This window comes from Haliaeetus albicilla, chromosome 2 (assembly GCF_947461875.1).
Source record: "Haliaeetus albicilla chromosome 2, bHalAlb1.1, whole genome shotgun sequence".
NCBI classification, from domain to species: Eukaryota; Metazoa; Chordata; class Aves; order Accipitriformes; family Accipitridae; genus Haliaeetus; species Haliaeetus albicilla.
The window spans coordinates 73,258,420-73,276,649 of NC_091484.1; the positions used below are offsets into that span (position 1 = coordinate 73,258,420).

The 18,230-nt window shown below is 38.7% G+C and overlaps 1 protein-coding gene across 3 annotated transcripts in view; it reads right to left on the minus strand.

Annotated features, from left to right (window-relative positions):
- GALNT11 (polypeptide N-acetylgalactosaminyltransferase 11) overlaps positions 1-18,230 on the minus strand; it is a 53,557-nt gene that overhangs the window by 12,679 nt on the left and 22,648 nt on the right. For 2 of the 3 annotated variants that reach the window (XM_069778228.1, XM_009915713.2), the window contains exons 4-9: positions 17,749-17,915; positions 13,271-13,396; positions 10,705-10,954; positions 7,682-7,799; positions 5,710-5,862; positions 2,888-3,106 (exon numbers count right to left, since the gene is read on the minus strand). In XM_069778228.1, the coding sequence (XP_069634329.1) occupies positions 2,888-3,106; positions 5,710-5,862; positions 7,682-7,799; positions 10,705-10,954; positions 13,271-13,396; positions 17,749-17,915 (1,033 nt within the window). The remainder of the gene's footprint in view (positions 1-2,887; positions 3,107-5,709; positions 5,863-7,681; positions 7,800-10,704; positions 10,955-13,270; positions 13,397-17,748; positions 17,916-18,230) is intronic. The other variant, XM_069778229.1, reaches the window with a different exon arrangement.

An 18,230-nucleotide genomic window follows, 5' to 3' on the forward strand; every position in this document is an offset into this window, starting at 1 on the left:
AAATTGAATTTCAAGAGCGTTTAGGTAGCTGAAAAGCCATAGTTATCAGCTATGTTATTTTAATGACAGATCAGGGAAGAAGAGAAAATGTTACAAACACCCAAATGCTCATTCCAGTTCAAATGCACTACCTAGTCTGATTTGGAATAATGTTGTATCAGAGGACTAGATTCAGGTCAGGAGACTGTCCTGTGGTGCAAAACTGGAAGCATCTACCATCAAAGCAAACAAGGAGGTCCTCAGCAAGTTAGCAATCTCTCTCCTGGTTTGGGCAATGATGCCTACCCTGGAAGTCACCCAAGAGGTCTTCTGCAGAGCCTGAAGATTAGGTTGCCCTATTCCAACAGTCAAGAATCATTAAGATCTTGATGTATCCCCACAGAGTTACTCAGCAAGACAAAACACCTCTATTCTGGCTTTAAATTACACGCATGCCCTGAACTAACTGGTGGCAAGCAGAAGACTTCTTTTCAGCCTGATTATTTTTCTTCCCGTGATACAGTGGGGATCAGGCTACTCAGGCAGCGATCACTGCCTGCACATCAAGAACTGCACTGCACACAGCCAAGGGTACAAAGGAGAAAGGCAATTATTCTAGCAATGTCCACAACTCTGCCATTTCCTTCCTCACAGCAAAGGGCCCCGCTCTCTACCAAGCGCATGGGAGTGCATTTGACAGTCACTGGGTGTGTGCATGCGTGGGAGATGGCAGGGCCCCAGATCTGGCATCCACATTAAAAGTAATTATTTCCAATCTGGAGCTGAACGTAGAGGAAAAAAGAATTTGCTGTCCTGAACTCAAGGACAGGCTGATTAATTAGCTAGCTGCATTTTATTATGAAGACTTACATAGCTGTCTGGGCATTTGTATTGATTCAACAGATTTTTAAGAAACCAAAGACACTTCCAGCAATAAAAAGAATGAACTGCTCCATCACAAGATAGCAAAAGTTAGAGAGTGCAAATACCAAATAATATTCTTCACTAAACAACATTTCTGGAAATAGCTGTCCCAAGGCACATCAACAGCCTCCTCAAGTGCACCATGTTTCTCCTGTTCCCTACACACATCTGAAACAAATTACACATAACCTTCTAAGTAATATTTCCTCACACCCCAGAGACTTCTAGGAGAGATCTCATTTTCATCATTCTTCACTCAACAGAAGGCTTTCAAACCATACAGCTACATGAGTTTTATATGATTTTTGCCCTTGTTTTTATTGGCCATGATGATCAGCATTTGATAACACTGTTAAGAACTGTCACAATTTGTGATCATTGCAGTTCTTCCCAGCTGTCAAACCAGCACTTATCTCTGGCCCAATTAGTTTTTGAGAATAAGATGGGATTTGGAGTGATTCATCCCGAATCCTAAAGAGTCTGGCACACAGTGGTGACATTGGCTGATCGTTCTGTTCCTTGTAGGCATCTGGAAATAGTTTATACGATCATCAGAGCCAAAGCTGACTCTCTCACACAATGCTGGGTATAATTCTTGAACCCCGGAGAACAAAGCCGAGGAGCTGCATTTTTCCATGTCTTGTCTCCCCCTTCTTAAAGGGTGCACAAAGTTTTTCTCCAAATTAAGGCATGGGAAATTATTGCCAGGAAGATTTCCCCTTAAGTGCTGTTGAGGGATTCAGATCCCTCAAGTAGCCTCCCCCACATTAGCAATTCCTTAGTTAAACTTCTGTCTGAATGAAAGCAGAAAGCTATTAAATTTAAATGGGGGAAAAAGAAAACAAACAAGGTCTGACTAGGGGAATAACAGCATTTAAAAACTAGGGGAATCAGCCCATTGTATCAGTTTTATTCAGGGAAACTACGCATGTTTGCCCTAATAAATAACTTTACAGCTTGGCTGGGATACTATTATAAAAATACTGCACAAATCATGGATTCCCAGATAGCTGCTTCCAAGCAAAAATCTAATGATGTCAAATAGGTTCTGCATGAACTCAGGTCCTCCAGGCTGAACCTACTTGCAGCACCAGCAACTGTCAACAGCTACTGCAGCCAATGTTACTTTGCGGAGAGGGCTGCATCGCTATTTAATGCTTCCAATTATTGAGCTAGAAAGGAATCTGCTAACCATAATCTATGTGCACATGAAATAGTTTATTCCAAGGTCTTCTCTTTCACAGAGAAGACTTTGAGAATGTTGTCTTGGGTTTGATGTTATCCGTTATTTTGGGGAAGCATAAAAAGCACACATCAGACCAATTTGGCACTGGAGAAAACAGATGCAACTGTGTGCTGGCTTTGCCTGCATACAAACCCATAAACATAAGTGTCAGAGCTAAGGCATGAATTTAATCATGATTTCCTTCATGAATACATGTAAAAATTTATCTCTTCTACTTTAAAGAAAAAAAGGAGCAAAACTCATTTTTTGTTCATTATCTAACAGCCTTTTCAGGACTAGAAAAGCCATCATTACTCTCAGATGCAAATGTTCATCTTTGCAGAAAATTATCCAGTAAAAGCAGTGAGTTTGGAAACTAATTACATTGTACTCTTATCATAAACCAACAGAGCATGAATATTTGAGGCCAAATTTCTCTCTATCCAAATCCATCTTCAGAACCAACAGCCATGAAAGTGCATTCTAAAGACATCAAAACATCGCAACTCAGAGCTTTGAGGAAGGAAACCTCACTGAATAGTATCTAGTCTGAAGATGACCTGAAATACAGATCATAGTGAAACTGATTTGCTTTTGTCCAAAGACAGAAATTCTGTTATTTTCAAGACAGCTTGTTGCAAAACTAAAGCTCTATGGAAACAGACCATTTTTACTGTATTTAAGTAAATCTTTCAGAAAGAATCTCATAATTTAAAAAAAAAAAAAAGAATTCTGTATTTTTAAGAAAGTTTATCTTACCCTTCCACGCTGGATTATTTTCGGTCGTTTCTGTGCCCTATTAATAAAAACTGGCTGCGGAGCTTTGGCATTGGGCCCAGATATTTGCATCTCAGGATAGATATTATCTAAATACCACTTAAATGACTTGCAGTTCAATCTTTTTCTCAGTTCTACACGGTCGGTAATATTTCCATAGTTCCTCATCCTTAGCTCGGGTCTCAAAGCAAAATATTGCTCCTGTATTTAAGAGAAACAGGTCGGGTACAAGGGGAGAAGAATTTCAGATTATTGATTTCCAACTTTTTCATGTTTGCAGAACTCCCAAAGTTTCATTTCATTTTGCTAGTCCTTTCAACCATTAAATCTGAAACTGGCATTAGGAAATTCCAGTGTTTAGATTGCCACAGGAGGTGAGATTTATCTTGCCTAACTCTGAGCTAATCTTTCTAGACTGCTTTTTTTGATGAAGACCCTTCTCAAGCATGAATCTGATGACCTTTTTTAGATGCCAACTTGAGGAGGAAACAAATCAGCCCTACACTCCATTGGCAATAAAGGCATCCTAGACTCATTAAGTCAGAAACAAATGTGTATATATCATCATCATTCTCCTCACCTGGCAAAGCTTTCGTTAAATTATTAATTGTAATTGATTGTTTTCACTGTTGTGGGGTTCAAGTGTATTTTGTCTTCCACAGTTTCCACCTTCCAACTTTACAAGTTACCAGGGCAAAAAAATTCCGCATCAGAATAAACCTATAAATGGGACTATCTTGTGAAGTTCAGCGGGACCATGCATTTATTCACATGAAGAATCAGAACTGTCACCTGGGCTTTCTGTCAAGCCCAGTTTTTCCCCTTCATCTGCACCATCTCCAGAAACGCTCCCACGATGTTATTTTTTCATGTTCTAATTTATGATTATACTCGGAATTGTACCTGCTTAGGCAAGGACAGATTAAGATTCCGGCTCAATCTTACGTGCTGTTCAACTCTAATGCAGAGACAATGAGGACAAACAGGAATTCATGAATGTACAATGTGGCATGAATACTATTACCAAAACTAGAAGAAAAATCTCCTTGTAGAGTCTTTAATTCCAGCTAGATTTACTGAGCTCATAGAAGAGGCATTGTATTTGCACATTAAGTCGTTTACTAGATATTACTTAGAAATCAGTTTTCAGGGCACTGAGCTATGGTATTTTGTTGGATTAATCTCTAGCAGACATCTGGAATGCACTTACTGTAATGTGGTTCTAACAGTTTTCAATTACCTACTGCTATCTCTGATATTCAGATGACAGACAATGCCATTTCAAGATAAATTACGTATCTGTCGTTATCGAGATCTTTGAGTATTTGGATGCACTTGATGTATCACTGGTATATTAATAGCAGAGGAAGGGGAAGCATTAAGTACATTGGACTGTTGGACAACTCTGAGGAAGTTCAGAGATAGACTGGACATGACTATCAGAAATCGGTCCGCTTCAAAAAAGTTGCTCTGCTATTCCAATTGCCTCTTTCCTGGATAAAATTCAAATGTTAGTATCCTACCTTTTCTGCATTATTTATTTCTGTTGTATACATGAACTTATTTCTTTTACATTTTGCTTTTGACAGTTATGAAAATTTTGCTGTTTGCCTTCCATTATGCAATTTTATTTATTAAATATTGATATTTGCTCTCTGCTGCAAAACAGGTCCTTTAAGTCTTATCTTTGTACTATTCATCATACAATCACTTCAGTAAATTATACAGGCCCTAAATATTTTCATTACACTTATAAAAACAAAAATATTTCCAGGCTTGCCTTCCATACATAAATCTGTCATAATGACAGTCTCTGGCAACTATCAGAGAATTAGATTAGAAACAGCTGGAAACATTCAGGACAAATCTGTGATAAAAGACTGCTAGAATCAGCAGTTTTAAGTCCTTGTTGGATAAAGTAGTATTAGCTGGAAATTATAACAAAGAATCAATTCCAAGCTTCAGAGAAAGCCATCATTAATCACAAAACAACTGTGCCCAGACACCAATAAAAGGGAAAGTGATAGATCAAATCTACCAATGCATTACTGAGATGGAGAATGGAGATAAAAATTAATGACCCTTAATAGGTTCCTCAAACTGACTGAGCATCAAGATAAAGGATAGTGTTTGAAACATAAACCTCTAAAGAATATAAAGTTAATAAATTATGTCTTATATAGAAATTGTAGGGACCACAGGAGCTGGCCACACAGCAAATCCTATGGTCTCACAAGGCAAAAATGTCCTCAAGTATCATAGAGATCAGGGCTTCACAAAAACCCAATCTACATTCAAACGCATCAGTACCAAGACCTGAAGACAAGGAAGGAATACACTTGCCCTTGAATCCAGAAGTTAATCTTGATTCATCTTCCAGGGCAAGACTAAGAATCAGGCTGCTAATTAAAACAGAAAACAAACAACCATTCAAGAAAATCCCTGTCTCGCCAACATGGAAACTACCTGAAGGCATATAGCAGTATATGGCTGCCATGTAATACTGATTTGGACACCAAGCAATGCAGAGCTTACAAGAACTCTTTCACCATCTTTTACTTCATTAAAAAGGCATAAAACTGTATCTCCTGCAGGTAGCAGAAGTAACAGGGAGGAGCCTTGAGCACCCAAAAGCCAAATGACAGTCCTACAGAATTTAGGAACTCACATCAAAATTAACGTTAGGAAATCAGACTACAGAAGGAAGACCCCATTAGAGGTGCTAACGGACCCCACCGTGATACAGTCCTTTGACAAACAAGCCAGTTAATAACCTTATTTCATGACCTAGAATTGTCTCTTACCTTATAGTCATCCATCCACACATGTGCCAGCCTCAGCGAGTTATGAGCCATAGTGTCCTGTCCCCCTGGTGAGCCATAGGGACGCCTTTTACGGAAAATATGTCCCACCCTGGAGCAGGGAATGATCAGAAGTCTACCACCACACATCCAGATCTGTCCATACAAAAGCAGAACATACCTCATTGTACGCATACTGACAAGGCTCACTACCTCCTCCCCTTCTTCAAGGGATACTTAGGTAGGTTTATGCATTATGACAGAATTAGGTGTCAGCAATGTTGTCCTACATGTCATGCTTTCTGACAAATCAAATTATTACATCTTCAGGTTAGAAAAGACTATTTTTGTCATATCATCACACTTTCCACATAAGACAACACGGCTTTCACAAAAGAAATAGTAAATTTTCTAAAATTGTATGCTCTAATGACCTACTAGAGAACACTGAACTTGCAGATTAAGATATCTAAATCGATTTACCTACACGAGAATTACATGTCCACACTTCCACAATACATAATGAAGATCAGTCAATATCACTAAGGGAGCCTGGAGATCTTTTCAAGTATAAGCACTTATTTTACACAGCTGTTTGTTTCTGTTAAGTATATGGGAACTCAGAAATACTGTTCCCATTCAGATGCTACATTTACGTGCCTTAATCCAGCTCCAGTGCACCCCAAATCTAGATTTCCTTCACACTCTACTTCCATTTATTTCTTTAAATTTCTTTTTAAACTTCAGCTTCCAGCAAATTGTCATCATTGGCGCTTTGTTGGACTAAGGGGTCCTCCGATCTCAGAAGATCATCTCACATTAGCAGTTTATAATCAAGTCAATTTAAAACTCGTCCTGGATAAGATAAAGGCCAAACTTCTTTACAACTCTCCCCCAGGGAGATGGAGCTTCCAGACATTATAAAGCTCCCTGAATATCCTCCAATTTTTCAAAGCCCTTTTTATTGAAACTGTGTATTACACAGTAACAATAATTTCCTCACACACCATACACTTCTACTCAGGTATCTAATAATTGTATTTTGTACTGAAGACTTGAAAGATTTTATTTATTCAGTACACACCCCTTTAAAGTCACTCAAATTTATGAGATGCCAGTTCTTATTTTTGAACTCTAATCTTGATTTCTCTGAACACCCAATTTGACAGATTTCTCTAAGGTTTTGGGAGTTGTGTGTTTAGTTTGGGGGTTTTTATGTTAACTTCACTTTTTAATCCCCTTTTCATATTTGTCATGATAGCATATCATTTTCAGGTAGACTCTTGTCAAACCTGTTGATGAATCCACTTTTGTAAAGTGAAGAGGTAAACATGACATCGAGGACAAAAAGTTGTTTTTCTTTCAGCAGAGTAACAGGGAAGATGAGATAAAATACAGGAAGCCCAACAAAATACCAGTTTTGAATCCCCTGATTACGACTTTCTCATTATTTTTCCAACCAAGCTGACTCCTCTGCATGACACTTAATTTAGTTACAAAAAAAATTTACATTTCCAGGCCCTCACAAAGGAGGCTGAAGTGTCTGAAAAGCCCCATACATTTCTAAGGAAATATAATAAGCTTACTTATTATCAATGTTGCTGTGAGCTACACATCTTTTTAACTGACTTGTGAAATTCATCAGACATTGCTTATAAACTCATTTCAGAAGTTTGCATGATTATTTGTTTCTTGTACTTCTCTATAGGTATTATGAAATGTTCCACCAAACAAAGAAAAAAATCACAAACATTTAACTGCAGAGCTCAAAATTCTCTTTAATCTTTCCATTAAAACTTAACTTGAGTATAATTGTAAAGGCAGTTACTGTGCACTGAAGTCATCCTTCCTGGGAATAAAAATGCCAATTTCTGTGTGCAAATAGCTATTCCAGTGATAAAGAAACTGTACATAGGGGAAAGAAGCAGCAAGACACCGAGGTTCCTAGTCCAAATTCACATGAAAGCTAGATTACCCGAAAAGATATTTCCAGATTTTCTCCTCCCCAGATGTCCATGCCACTATCATACTGTCCAAGTTCATTGAAGTACTCGCGATCCATGGCAAACAGGCCTCCAGCCATAGTAGGTGACCTAAAAAGGAACATTGAAAGAAGTTCATTTTCTTACACAGGAAAAAAAAAAAACCCCAGTAATTTTAGCTGAATCTGCTAGTCCCAAAACTTAAATTTAGACCTACATAATACAATTTAAATCCTGCAGACACTAGAAATCATCAGATCACATTTCTAGTCTCAAAACATTTTCAAAAGCATTTCTGCAAGTGGTATTTGTGATCTTTCATTATTCCAATACCTATTAACCATATTTCTTTGTATACTAAGCTTGAGGAAAAGGGATAGGACAAAGAAAAAGGAACAAAGTGGCTGTCACCACTTAAAAAAAAAGTAAAAAAGTAAAAACTTGTGCAAGTTTGAGTCCATCAAGTTTTCTACATTGAAACTTAAGAGCTGCCTTTAATTAGATCTGTCTTTACCAAAAGGTTTTTCCCCTACAGTTGCAAACATGTACACTTGCACACAATAATGTGTTCTTCCCCCTCTTACAGGGGCAAATTATACAGACCAGGCTTGACTGAACTGCAGAAAGAGTATAATCCAGAGTAACACATTACTTTCCCATATTAAATTAAATCGAGAAACAAGGTCCAGATTTAAATTATACAAGCAAGGAGGCTGCTAAAAGAAATGGTACTCCGTCTCATAGATAGACTTTAAATACCAGGAGCAGTGTTGTTTCATCATTGATGCAACGATCAATGTATTGGTAAGTTATTTACAGTTTGTATATTTGCATAGGTGTTCTCTTTGGCATTTCCCAGTTTTTCACCTTGCCTGTGTGTTACTAGAATGGTGCTCTATTCTGTAAAAACAACAGTGTATGATCCCCACTGTACAGTCTTTAGATTGAATTGCTACTGTAACACAAAGTTGCAATATGTGGATGCCCTAGAAGAGTATAAAAAAAAGAGTAAAAACGCTACATAAATATGATATGATAGTTGGAACATATGATGGGCTGGGAACAAGATTTTTCCCATCCTTATTAATAAAAACCCGTGATAAAGCCAAGCCTAAGTCTAGATTTCCTTGCTTGGTCTCACACCATTTTCTACTACAGTTTCTGTCACTTTAAAACCTGGGTTGAAAGGTCGCTCTCAATTTTTCCATCCCTGACATCAAAATATCTATTATGAAGGTCTCTAAAATGCAAAATGTAAGACTTTCCATTTGATGGAAAGCCATTTTCAAAGGTTAAATAGCAATCTAGCTTCTTTTTCAAAGCAGGCAGAGACCTCCAACTAGGAAAAGTCTCTTTCACACTCAGAAAATGTAATCATTTTAGATTATTAGGCTCCCTTTAACTGTAAAGTTCTCTGCCTTTTCCATGGGAGTTCTTCCTAAAAGTGAGTTGAAGGAATGCAACAACAGTGTTGAACACAGCAAGAACTAACCTTCAGGCATTCCCCAGATTAACTGTGAGAATAGTTCTTAACAGAATAAGGATTTTAATACTTTCTATGCAGGTTCCCCATTCATGTTTTTCCAGTCTGTCCTTTCCCTTCTGGCTTCAGAAACTGCCACAGTGGCACCTCCCAAACAAGCCAGTCAAACTGTTAGGTAACTTAAGAAGTTTCCTGGCTTCTCAGACCAAATCTTGTGATGGATAGACGTGGAAAGACTAACTGCAGAGCTGTCAGATAACAGCAGAGAACCTTGTCCTGGAGCTGCTTGCATCAGCCCAAAATGCTCTTCATTTACAGTCCAAGAAAAGAGAATGAAAGAGCGATGAGACCGCCCAGTTACTGATTCACTTTGCAAATCTTATAAAAGTACCACATGATCTGCAAGGAGTCTGTTTGTAAAAAAGGTAAAGTTCTTTCACCTTACAAACCTGAATTCTGTACTGAGGTGGATACCTGCGACTAGAAAAAGCACAGTCAGCTTCCTGCTATTGCTCTACCGGCACTGGCCCTTCTCATGAAGGGCTTCATGCTGGGACAGCTTCTATTCTCATGTCTGAGCCGTATGTGCCTGCTACTAAAAAACAGGTGTCTACTGACATCATTTTATAACAGTTACGTGTCCAGCAAGAACCAGATATTGCCAGTTCTGTACAGGCAAGACAGCCATCATTGGTTAAAAGATTAAGGAAGGTAAATTTCAAGTCCTAGTGTTAAGCTTTATCAAGACTTTTGTTTCAGAACAACCCTCAAAAGACCACAAAAACAATAGGGACAGACTTCCAACAGACAGTTTTAGGCATTTGCCACATTGCGCAAAGAGACAAGTAATCTTTTAAAGATGGTTTTCACATCCATGTGTGTTCATTTAGGATGCTTTATGACAAAATAATTGCTTGTTTGAGGAAAATGTAAGTGAAATCTAAAGCAAAAAAAATGACGTTGACATAGAAAATTACCATATGCTCTTATGTTCTCTGCCATCAGCTAGGAAACCACCTTTCTATTACCACAAAAACATATTTTCCCAATCTAGCAATTCTTTAGCATTTCATCACAGAAATTATAGAGCCTATATTAGTGAGCTATGCAGGCTATTGCACAAAGGCGGTTATCAAAATCATCATTAAGCCAAACACATTGACAGACTGGAAACAAACATCAATGCATAGCTCAAAAGTAAAATTACTGGACAGATTTAATACAGAATAGCATAAGCTGTTTAAGACTTTTGTCTTTAGCAAAAGCTGCTGTTGTACAAGTGTTCTCTAAAAGTGTGCTTTCTTGACCTAGTAAGACAGATATATCTAATTCATGATTAAATGCAAGAAATTAAACTGAAATAGGTAATAGTAACCAAAACTATTTCTAAGTAAAATAAACAAGTAGGTATCTGACAGGTTAGGCATCTGCTTCTAAAACCGCACACCCAGATAACACTCCATAATGCTTAAGAAGTGCTTCTGATCATCCATATGTTACACAGAGCTTCACACCACATAGGAGGAACCTTACTTGATTGGAGCGGTGGCTCCCTCGGGTCCTTCCAGTTCTGACAAAGGAACAAGATCCCACTTAAAGTGCAGGCCCCAGTTAAACCCTCCACGCACAACCGGGGAAGAGCTGTAGGTAAGCGTGTCAGCACTGATTATGTCAATCACAGGGCACACCACAGTCCTGCGATCTTCTCTGATGGGAGTCAGCAGAGGTTGTAACCACATCTCGTTCACCTCACAGTGACTGTCCAGGAATACCAGCACTTTCCCTACAGAGGCCAAAGCACACAAAATAAAGATCCATGGTAGCATGAAACACGCAAGCGCATACGCAATTATATCGGCAGCAGCGTATCAGCAGTATCCTCACCACCCTGTGTAACAGAGGGGAAACACCACCTGCAATTGGAAGCACTGACAAACCAGAGACTCCACAGGGATTAGTTCAGTCACAAAAGGCAGAAGGTAGATCATGACTATTCACATTCAAGTAGGCCATTATTTGCATTTCTTTGACAGGGTTTTATACTCATCAAATTTTCTACCCAGATTCAGCAGAGCTACTGTACTTTAAATGAAACATCATCAGACCAGCACTCTAAGAGTCAGGAGGTGCATTTGTCCTAATGCAGAGCACCTCCGACGCCTGAGTTACACTACAGGGATAGATGACAATAACAGATATTGGGCCGGATCAATTATCCCCATGACAAAGCTGGTTTTGTCCGCTGACTGTAATCGCCTTGAGCTCGCTTCATATCACACTTCAGCACCCATCCAACTACTGTTGCAGCTGAGATCTGTGGATTTTAAACAAAGTCATTCTGATGAATTAATCTGCATTCATCCATGACACAGGCCACAACATTTCAAGTCCTGAATATAAAGTAACACAGAGCATCTCCCCATTTCATTAACTCTAGAGTGATTGTGGATTCATACCAGTTTAAAAGGAGAGTGAATGCCCTAAATGGGCATAGCCAAATTCACCAGTATTAGACCAAGCAACACTTCAGTCCCATCAGTTTACATGGGGATTATCTGTCATGGTCAGAGAGGGCAGTTTGACACATGAAGGACCTTCAGGCTCAGCTGGTCGAACAAGTCATCCAAATTTTTATGATCCAACACAAAATTTATGTAATACTAGAATAGTGTGGAAGACATCGGAAAAAGCTTTAAAGAAAACAACTGTGAAACAAACATATAGAACGAGACACCCATTAACAGACAATATTGACTGAGGAGGGAAAAAGAAAAAAAAGAAAGAAAAAAAAGACTCCAGCAGTTCAGAAGAGTAATAAAATGACTTAAAATTGCACTAACTTAAATGAATCCTAGCACATCTTGGAAAGTGCAAGCACAATTTTCTCTCTGGATTATGCCATTACAATGCTAATGAGTAAACACCAATTAAGGGACTTGATCTGCCACTCAAAATTATTTGAGAAAGTAGCACATACTTTCTCAGATGCCAAAGAATTTAACTGGAAGCATCTTATGCTAAAAGGCACACAGTGCACATAAAGCACCAAACATTGTTTATCCCAAATAACACTTACTGCAACAACAGAAAAGCTTGTATGAGAAACATTACAATTAGACTGGCAAATTAGAAACCAGATTAGACTGTACCTTAATAAGAAGCAGATTGCCATTTTAGAGCACCAGTTTTCACATGAAACATGCAGAAAATTTTCTGTGACCACAATACCAAGCACAGATGGAGATGTTCCTGAGACAACATTCTTTCAGGGCAGGAATAGGGAAAATTCTATATTGCCTCACTAAATTTTGTTAAATGCTGGTTTTGTTTTACTATCTCACTGACCCACCCTAAAACATTAACTCATTTTATCGAAAGCAAGCCTCCACAAGAAGAATAAAAAAAATTACAAATCAACAGTTCAGACAAGGTTTAAAAGACACTCAAATTTGGCTCCAAATTTGTGAAGTCATTGTTTGGGTGACTTGAAAAAACACCTCCCCCCTCCCACACGGCATAGATTTCCTAAAGTTAATTACAAGCTATAAAAACAGTGAATTTATTATATGTACTCTATATTTACATGTGAGTACCAAGTCCTCCTTGCTTCCTTCTCATTGAGTAACAGAAAAACCCCAGGTGAGGACTAATTCAATAAAGCTATGAGGAAATACTGGAGAAAGCTTTATAAAGATCATGGTCAACTGCATGACATAAACATTTAAATACAAAGATAATGTTAGTTAAGGTCTCCAATTATCATAATACAGGTATCACTGAAGACACTTTGTGTAGCTGTTGCGACATAAGTTAATATAACAGCCAAAGATCAATGCAATTAATTCATTTCAAAGTCATTAACATTCTGAAACAATTGCTAAAATGTCTCTCACCTAAGATAACACTATTCCAAAGCTTTCTTCCCCTGCGCTAAGTTGTGTAGCTTAGAACATGGTATGACATGCAGAGCCCTTACAGCGGGCTAAAGCAATCACAGGTCAAACATTCAACATCTGAAAGAGCTGCACTACAGAAAGAGAAGTCACCCAATTAACATATGGTCAAAGTACGCAAGGAAAAGAGAAGGAAGAAAGTATACCTGTGGCATGAGAGGCTCCAATCATCCTTCCTCGAATCAAGCCTTCCCGCTTCTCATTTCTTACCAATTTTGTGGTTTTTGGAAGCTGCGTTTTAACATATTCACCCAAGTCTTTCTTCAAGTCAGCTGAGAAAAAGAAAACACAAATTCAACTACAGGATGGAAATTATGAAAGTTCTGCTTAAAGTCCCAAGATGTTCAACTCAAAAAGGCCCAAAAACTTCATCAAAAAGCTACCCCAATACAGCAGCGCTTCAAACCAAGAGTATCAAAAGGACAGTCAGTCGTCCCACATCCTACACCTGCACTCCAATTCTGGTGGCCTTTTTTTATTGTTTTATTCACACATTTTCCTATTATCTGCTTCACTTTTTCCTGCTGCACCGTGGAAATCCACATGGACAAAGCAGGTACGTAGCCTGCATTTAAGAAGGTGATGGATCATATGACTGGGCTTGCCATGGGGTGCAGTCCTGATAGAAAGCACTTCCTTATATCTTCCCAACTAACTTTTTACGCACTGCCACTGTCTCAGGTTTTATACTTAGCCTTGGTTTCCTGAATAGACTGGATTATTACCTTTTTGTTCTGTTTGCAAAACCTTTAGTAGAATATGACTCAATTTAACTGGAACTACTATACTCTATGCTAAAAGGAATTACTGCTGCTAAAAAAAAGAAATAAAATAAAAGGCAATTCCAAAGACATTTCCAAATTCTTCTCATGGTGACTGTCATTTACCGCAGAAGTAATGAAAGCCCTTTCATACAGGCAAGTGATTTAAATTACTATGTTCCATACACTAAAACAAATGTTAACACCTTTAAAAAGAAGCATGAAGACACTTTTCATTATCTGTACCTGCTTAGCTGATACAACAGCAGATACCAAGTACAACTCACTCACAGGTGGTTGCTTTTCTAAAATCCAAAAGGATCAAAGACACTGCTGGCAAGCATGTGCTTTGAAGGAGAACAAAGTTCACTGAGGTCTATAGGCACTACTGTAACTTAACTTACATCGATGGCAGTTTTAAGAGTAACAATACTTTTTTCACCCAAGAACAGTGGTTTCTAACATTAAAGTAGGGCCACTGAAGAGAAGATGGGCACATGAAGACTGAAGTAATGGAAAAACATAAGTTAATAAGCTTATGGAGAAATAAAGAGGAATATAAAATGAGGAAGAAAAACAAAAAGCCAGCTGAGACTTTATAGAGAACCTTGGTATAGAGAGGCAGACAGACTTTCAACAGCAGATATGCTGGAATAAATATTATTATTATGATGATGAATGTCAGTTCAAACATTAAAGTTGCTGTTAACACAATTAAATGCCAAAGGAATATATGTGGAAGCCAGAGCTGTAACCTTCAAGAGGTACAAGAACTTTCAGACAGGAAGACTGAAAAGGAGATTCCCAGAAGCAACTCCAAATGTTAAGATCTCAGCCTTTGCACTGCAAGGAGGCACCACGGATAAAAAAAGAGAAAGTACCTCATAGCAAATGTGGTGCTAGAGAATATTCCAGGACAAAGAAAAGTCTGTGGAGAGATGCAGACAGGATTAATTTGCGTCACAGGCATTCTCTCCTCTGGTCTTGACTGTGACATCATACGCCAGAGACAATAGGAAAGATTTTTTTGGAGAAAGTCTCCTAGAAAGTTGATGAAATGAAGTCATCTCTAGGATGCTACCCAAATGAGATACCCAAATAAGCAGGACAGAAGAATTTGCAAACCTAAAATAAACTAGTGCTTGAATCATTCTTCACCGGATGTATCATAGCAAGGGAAAGACAGTGTACAACTGCAGAAAACAAAGGGCTAGCACAAAGCAGAAAAGGTCAGCTATCAAACTCAGCACTTATGGCAGATAAGGTTGTATGAAAAGGACATACAATACAAGAGGAAATAGTTTTGCATGTGCAATGGCATGTGCAAACTTCTGAAAACAGCGGAAGAAAAAAAAAGGTCAAGTCCATACTGATACCTAAACTAGACCCACAACACAGGCTTGAGCAGCAGAACCTAAGAGCCAGTAGTACCTAATGGCTAACATGGTCTCAAGAGTACAGTTTTGGCCTGGACAAACTAGTATTCTGCTGGAAACTGTGCCCAGCCATTGCCTGGGACTGAACATATCATGGACCATTCTCAATAGGCGGTTTGGTCTCAGACACCTTTTGGGGTTTTTGTTGTTGATGGGTTTTTGTGTGCCAGCTCCATGACCACTGGAAAGAGCGATTTCTTCTGACATAACCCAGAAAATTGCTTCAATACATCCTGCTTGAGAAATTTTGCTCCAAGGACAGAATTGCTCTCTTTCAGCCAGTAGACAGTCTCCAAAAATTACTTTAGCCATTATCTTGCTCCAAATCTGTGTGACAAAGGCTCCTCCAAACAAGAGAAATCTGGGATGGGAGTCAGGGGTGTTATTATTTCAAAATACTGAGTTGCAGACAATTTGCTTCTTTTCTGTTCTTCAGTCTCTTCTTCTGAGTAGAAGAATGCCTCCAGTAACAGCCTTCAACATATCCTGTAGGCTGTTCCATAACAGGTAAAGCCTAAATCAGGGAGAAAAGAGTTGTACTAGAAAAAGAAATCCTGCCTTGCAGCAAAGGGAAAGAAAAATATAACAGTGGACTCAGCTGAGTCATGGAAACGCCTGCATAGCTAGTAAGACTGTTGATTGAGTGTAAGAAGCTTTTTGAGGCAAAACTAGATGCAAAGGCCCAAGCTTTGCACAACAGCAATGATGTGCAGCACAGCTCCTACATTTAAAGCTGAAGAAATAGACAGAATTTAATCTAAGAGGCCATTTCAGGAAGTATGTAAGGTAGGGAAAATGAATTTAAAAAAAAAAAAAAAAAAATCAGAGAGTCATAGAGATTAAGCAATTTGCCCAAGCTCACATGAGATCCACGGCAGAGCCAAAGTCTTTGTCCATCTCCTCAGTCATCAAACCAGCTTTGCCTTTCTTTAGCTGTAAAATTCCACCCATTAAAATTAAGCAGCAGTGCAATCAAGAGCAGTAATTCTCTGTATAAACAATATCTCCTCCCATCTTCGGCTTCAAAGCATGTTAATTTGAAGTCAGAAAGGCAAAAGTAGCTACTTGAATGTTTTGAACCTAATTTGGCCTTCAGATAGCAACAGATCAGACAAGTGACGGTATTACTGCCTACACACAGGCATTAACCAAATGCATTACCATATTCAAAAGAATGAGTTTTCAACTAAGCTTAGTTCTGAATATGAAGGTTATGAAACTTTAAAACAACAAATTGCTCAAGAGACTTTGCAGCAAAGAGCGCGTATTGCATCCAAAACACAAAACAACAAAACAAGCTTTTAAATATTACGCATTCTTATCAGCAAGGGATAGAGTGTTTGATCTTTGTTCTCTCCTGTATCTTAACACTTCATCTGACCTCAGAGAAATGAACTAGCTGCATAACAAGAGAATTTCATTCTATATTATACATATCTAATCAGTCTCTTAAAGCAAGTGAGACCTTAACCCAGAAACTAAACGATGAGACCAAATGTGTACTAAAAAAAATATAATCTAAAAATCATTTTAAAAATGTAAGAAGTTGTGGACTTTATACGTACAGAGGCAAGCAGGGAACTTGCACAGTCCTGCTGGCAGGTGCTGCTACACTAACACATTCCTCAACAGGCATTTTGCTTTTGAAGTGCCAAAACGCTTGAATTGCGTGTCTGTCTTTACCTTTTCCATCATTCGAGAGAAAAATGCCGAAGCATCAATCTTTCAACAACAGTAAAGCAATTCTGCAAGGTCTACCCCTCCACGGCCCCTCCCAGACTGAGGGAGCAGAGGCTGCTCCACCAAAAGCCAGGGACAGCTACTCCTAGGGTGGCCACAAGAGGCTGTGAGAGAGCCACGCAGAGCCCTCCCAGCAAAGGCTGAGCTCCATCCCAGCACCTACCAGTCTGAAACGCTGAGCAAGTACAAAAAACTGGCGCACTGTTTCCATAGTGCCACATCAACTTATTTGCAAGACCGCAGCTGAGACTATGTGCATTCAATTCCTTTCAGATGCATTCACAGTGAGTATTGGCCCACAAACTTTACGGAAAGATCAGTGTAATCTGTGCTGAGCACCAGAGCAGCCAAGCAAGGTAATGTTAAAAACAGCTGAACTATAAAGAACAGCTTAATCACCCCCTCTGCAAATACACACTCCTCATTATTACCTTCAAAGCCTGTTTTTAAATGTTAAAGGCTCTATGATACAAAGCTCATCAATATCAAAGGGGATGCCATCTTGGGCTTCTCAGAACATCACGCATCTTCACTGGCTGGCACTTTTTGGAGATGGACTGCAGTACAAACCAGTTTTGCATCATGTCTTCCATGTTTTTATTATGACCAGTCAATAAAGCACAGGAAGAGACAGGAAGGTCAAGAAGTGTAAGCACTGACCAAAATATTATTGAAAGGTTCTCTCACCCAATTCACTGTTGTCATCCACCAAAATAATTTCATGAAGAAGGTGTGCAGGAGTGCGATCCAGGACACTATGTACTGTGCGAAGCAGGGCAGAAAGCGCTTCATTGTAGAAACAGATAATAACACTGGCAGATGGCAGATCAGAAGGATAGGACTTCTCCCTACATCTGCAAACAGAAATATAGCAGTTATCACTATTTTTAGTGGGATTTCCATAGGACTAGGTCACTACTGAAACTTCATAAATAACAAGCAAACATTAAATGTGTAGGAAGAACCCCTAACTTGAAGATAAAGAGCCCAGGTGCATAACATCTACAGTAGGACTCAGCATAGTTACTTTCCACATAATACAGACTTACAATTAACATTGCTGCTTGTTAGAAAACAGAGGATATGATGGATTGGGGTGGGAGTAAGACTCACAGATCCCCAAGACATAAACAAGAAAAAACACCAAGGGCTTTTTTTCAGCTGTCAAA